The following is a 3,611-nucleotide window of genomic DNA, read 5'->3' as shown; positions in this document are numbered from 1 at the left end:
TATATAATTTAAAATAAAATAAAATTATAAAATTTATTAAAAATAGTTTGTTAAAAATTAAAAATATTCTTTACCGTTAATATCCAAAAATAGATATGTGTATGGCTTTTTTGTTCAAGTTTTAGATTTAACCCATGCTTATTGTTATTTATCGTAATTAAAAAGTTCTCAATCCTTCGGTTATCCTTCCAAACTATGAATACGTCATCAACATATCTTTTGTATAATATAATGTCCTCCATGTAGTTTTCTAGAACCTGCTTTTCTAGTTGACGTACCACTAATTCGCACAAGAGACTCGACATGGGACTACCCATTGGGACTCCTTTCCTTTGTTTGTACACCGTCCCATTGAACTTACAAAAGGATTGGTAACACATCAAATCCACCAATTTATTTAAGTCTTCCATATACGCTGTTAATCGTGGATTATGTTGTACCATAAAATCAACAAGAGTATTAAAACAAGATGTTAAATTCATGGAAGGGTACATGCTTTCAAAATCCATAACCGTTCCTATTTCATCATTCATCAGTGCCAAACCTTGTAACTCTTTTACCAACTTATTTGGATCCTGTGCTACATATACATTATCCTCCAACATTTCATAGATAAACTTTGTTAATCGTTTTTCTAATATAAAGGTTGGAGCACCACATTTCTCAACTATTGGTCTAATTTCTTTGTTTTGCTTGTGCGTTTTTGCGAACGCAAATATTTTGGGTATTCGGGGGCAAGGGTTATGTGACTTTTTTAATAACGTCATGTACTTCGCGAGTGAAGTTTTTTCTAGCTTTTTAACTTTGTTGTTCGTTATTGTTACAATCTTTTCGTCCACGATGTCGCATTCCGTTTTCTTAATATAATCTTCAATGGCTTCATTATACCTTCCTTTTTCCATAATCACCATTTGTTTAGTTTTGTCGGCTTTTGTTAACACTAACTGATTTTTTGTTAGCCATTCTTTTGTATACTTTATATTTAATTTATCCCTACAAACTACCTTATGTCTTTCCCTTTTTCTGAAAACTATCTTCCATCTAAAATAATCCCTTTTTACTTCATTAAGTCCGGCCATACCTCTTTCCATTTCAGCCATTGTAGTTTCCCAATCGTTCATGTTATTTTGAACGTAACTGGGTCAGTTCTTTAATACCAAATCCACAATTTTTGGTACTTTAACCTGGTCCCATAGAATATAAGGCGGTACACTTCTGTTTTGTTTCTTGGGAGCTTGTTTCTTTACAATCCACCTTATTTTTTTTTTGAAATATTTCTTTTCAAGGGTATTTGTTACCCGGTCTGTTAGCCTTACTACCTTATTATTGATTTCTATTAACAATTGCGGAATTTTTTTATATATTGCTTTTCAAATTCAACACACTCCTTTAAAATTCCATATTTTTTGTTTTTTACAAGTTTAATAGATTTACGTAAACATGTTTCTTGGAATCTTCTTTTTAACATATAACATTCTACCGATATGCTCATTTTATATATGGACATTGGAAACACTTTTTTTTTCAATACATTCCTTAAGGAAATTCAACTTGCAGTTAGTCTTAACTAGCTTCAAAGCAATCTTTCTGTATAACTTATAATCGTTGGCCGGTGCCGCCATTGCAACTACTCTCACTTCCTCAGCAGTTTACATATGAATATTATAAAACACCAAACAATTTGCTGAGCTTATTATTTATTTACTGTTCAAACGTTTTCAGCCTACTTCTAATAGGCCATCCGCAAGACATTACCGTTCTACATTCGAACACAAAACTTTCGAATAAATTTTAAATTTAAACTTTACAATAAATTGTAAACTATTAAATACTTAACACATTAAATAATAAATATATATAAAATTAATATAACAAAAAATAAAATAAAATTAATATAACAAAAATAAAAATATACATCGAACTAGTAAAATATCTCCTTCATAAGTTTATGGGTTTTTAATTCCCATTTCTTTTTCTAACAAGTATTTCCATGCCGTTGGCAGAGCATTAGCATCCTTTGCTATTATTATTTATTTTACTCTTATATATCTGCATTATTTCTATGTCAAATGCAATAGTCGGAGAATGGACCGGTCTAACTATCATTACATCATCCCACTTAACATTTGCCCCATCTGATTGTGCCATGATTGCCAAGATGGTGTTGTTGTTTCTTTTACTAACGTCATACATGCTCTCTTTTAAACGAACAGCCAGGTTTCTCGTGGTGACACCCACATAATCTTTTGCCACTCCTAATTGTTGATTCTCAAAGGGAATTCTCATAACCCCAGCCCTTTTCTTCATTCCTATCTTGTCCTTATCATTCCTTAGCAATTTGTAGATGTTTGGCGCTCGTTTATAAACAGTTCTTGTGCTCTTATATTTAAATAGTTCTTCCATTATTCCTTCTACCTTCCTGTTGTATGTAAACTTATTAAACCTATTTTTTAGCTTATCTCGTTTGTTTGTCTCTTGTTTGTAACCTTTGACCAATTTGTTAATTGTAGATGTCTTGTATCCTAAACTTTTCGCAATCTTCCTGATTCTGTTAATCTCGCTAATTCTATCCTGTACGTTGGTGCAATATAAGAACGCTCTTTTTATAAGCGCCCTAAACGATGCATATTATTTATACATAATTTATTGAATATTATATTCATAGCACTATTTGTAGTTTCGTTTATTAAATACATTAATACTTTAGTGAAATGCAATAAGTTTTTCTACTTACTTATTTTTCATTGCAGTAATTAATTGTGTTTTGAGTGGGAAGAAATTTCTTAGTTGAACAAGTAATGTTTTTCAGAATAATGTGTTGGTGTTTTTGTATTATTTTCAATAGTGTGTCTGCAAGTATCGTTTTACACATTACCTTTTACTTCTTTTTTGTGTGTACTCACCTGATTTGCAACTTTTCCTGTAATTCCAATCCACGTACCATTCTCATTTATATATCCTATATGATTGTCAATCGGATGCACTACAAAATATCTAACTAATTGTATAACTAGATATAGAGAAAAAGTTATATTACAAAACAGAAAGAAAATTTATCAATATCTTTTAGTATTTATGTTAAATTAAAATGTATATTATTCATATAACATAACATATAATTACAATAAAAATAAATTTAATGTTGGCGTGTGTTGCTTAAAAGAAAATCGAAAAATTTCTGAAAGATACAACATTTTTCTAATTGTTCTATTGTTTCTATTGAATATTTCTAATTGTTTTTTCTTCTTGTCATGAGCCCTTATTTCTGCTTATCGTGTGTTTTCATAAACAACTTACATAATTTCGAATCTTGTAATTTTTTGACTGAAAGTTTTTTTATTTACGGACATGAAGTGAATCAACGTATTTTTTACATAAAAATACAGTCGACCCCCTATAACGTACGTTCCTATAACGACAATTCCTATAACGTAGCGAAAAAATTGTAGAAACTTTCGTATAAAGTACCTCCTATAACGTCGTTTCGCGACAAGATTGATAGAGTCTGGACCAATAGTGGATGAGCAGCCGAACTACTTTCTTCCAACCCTGCGCCACGCTACGGAGCGGCTAAATTCAGTTTGCTGTCGTCTGTTTAGTATTATATATAA

The 3,611-nt window shown here is 30.7% G+C and overlaps 1 protein-coding gene across 1 annotated transcript in view; it reads right to left on the bottom strand.

The window, feature by feature from the left end:
• LOC111633768 overlaps nucleotides 1–1,395 on the bottom strand; it is a 5,321-nt gene extending 3,926 nt beyond the window's left edge. The window contains exon 1 of the mRNA XM_023378395.1: nucleotides 75–1,395. Within this exon, the coding sequence (XP_023234163.1) occupies nucleotides 75–1,121 (1,047 nt within the window). The 5' untranslated portion in view covers nucleotides 1,122–1,395. The remainder of the gene's footprint in view (nucleotides 1–74) is intronic.
• Nucleotides 1,396–3,611: the final 2,216 nt, after the last annotated feature.

This window comes from Centruroides sculpturatus, unplaced genomic scaffold (genome assembly GCF_000671375.1).
Source record: "Centruroides sculpturatus isolate CEXI.00-Female unplaced genomic scaffold, Cexi_2.0 scaffold470, whole genome shotgun sequence".
Lineage (NCBI taxonomy): Eukaryota > Metazoa > Arthropoda > Arachnida > Scorpiones > Buthidae > Centruroides > Centruroides sculpturatus.
Note: the sequence above shows the minus strand (reverse complement) of the source record. Positions and strands in the feature narration are given on the sequence as shown.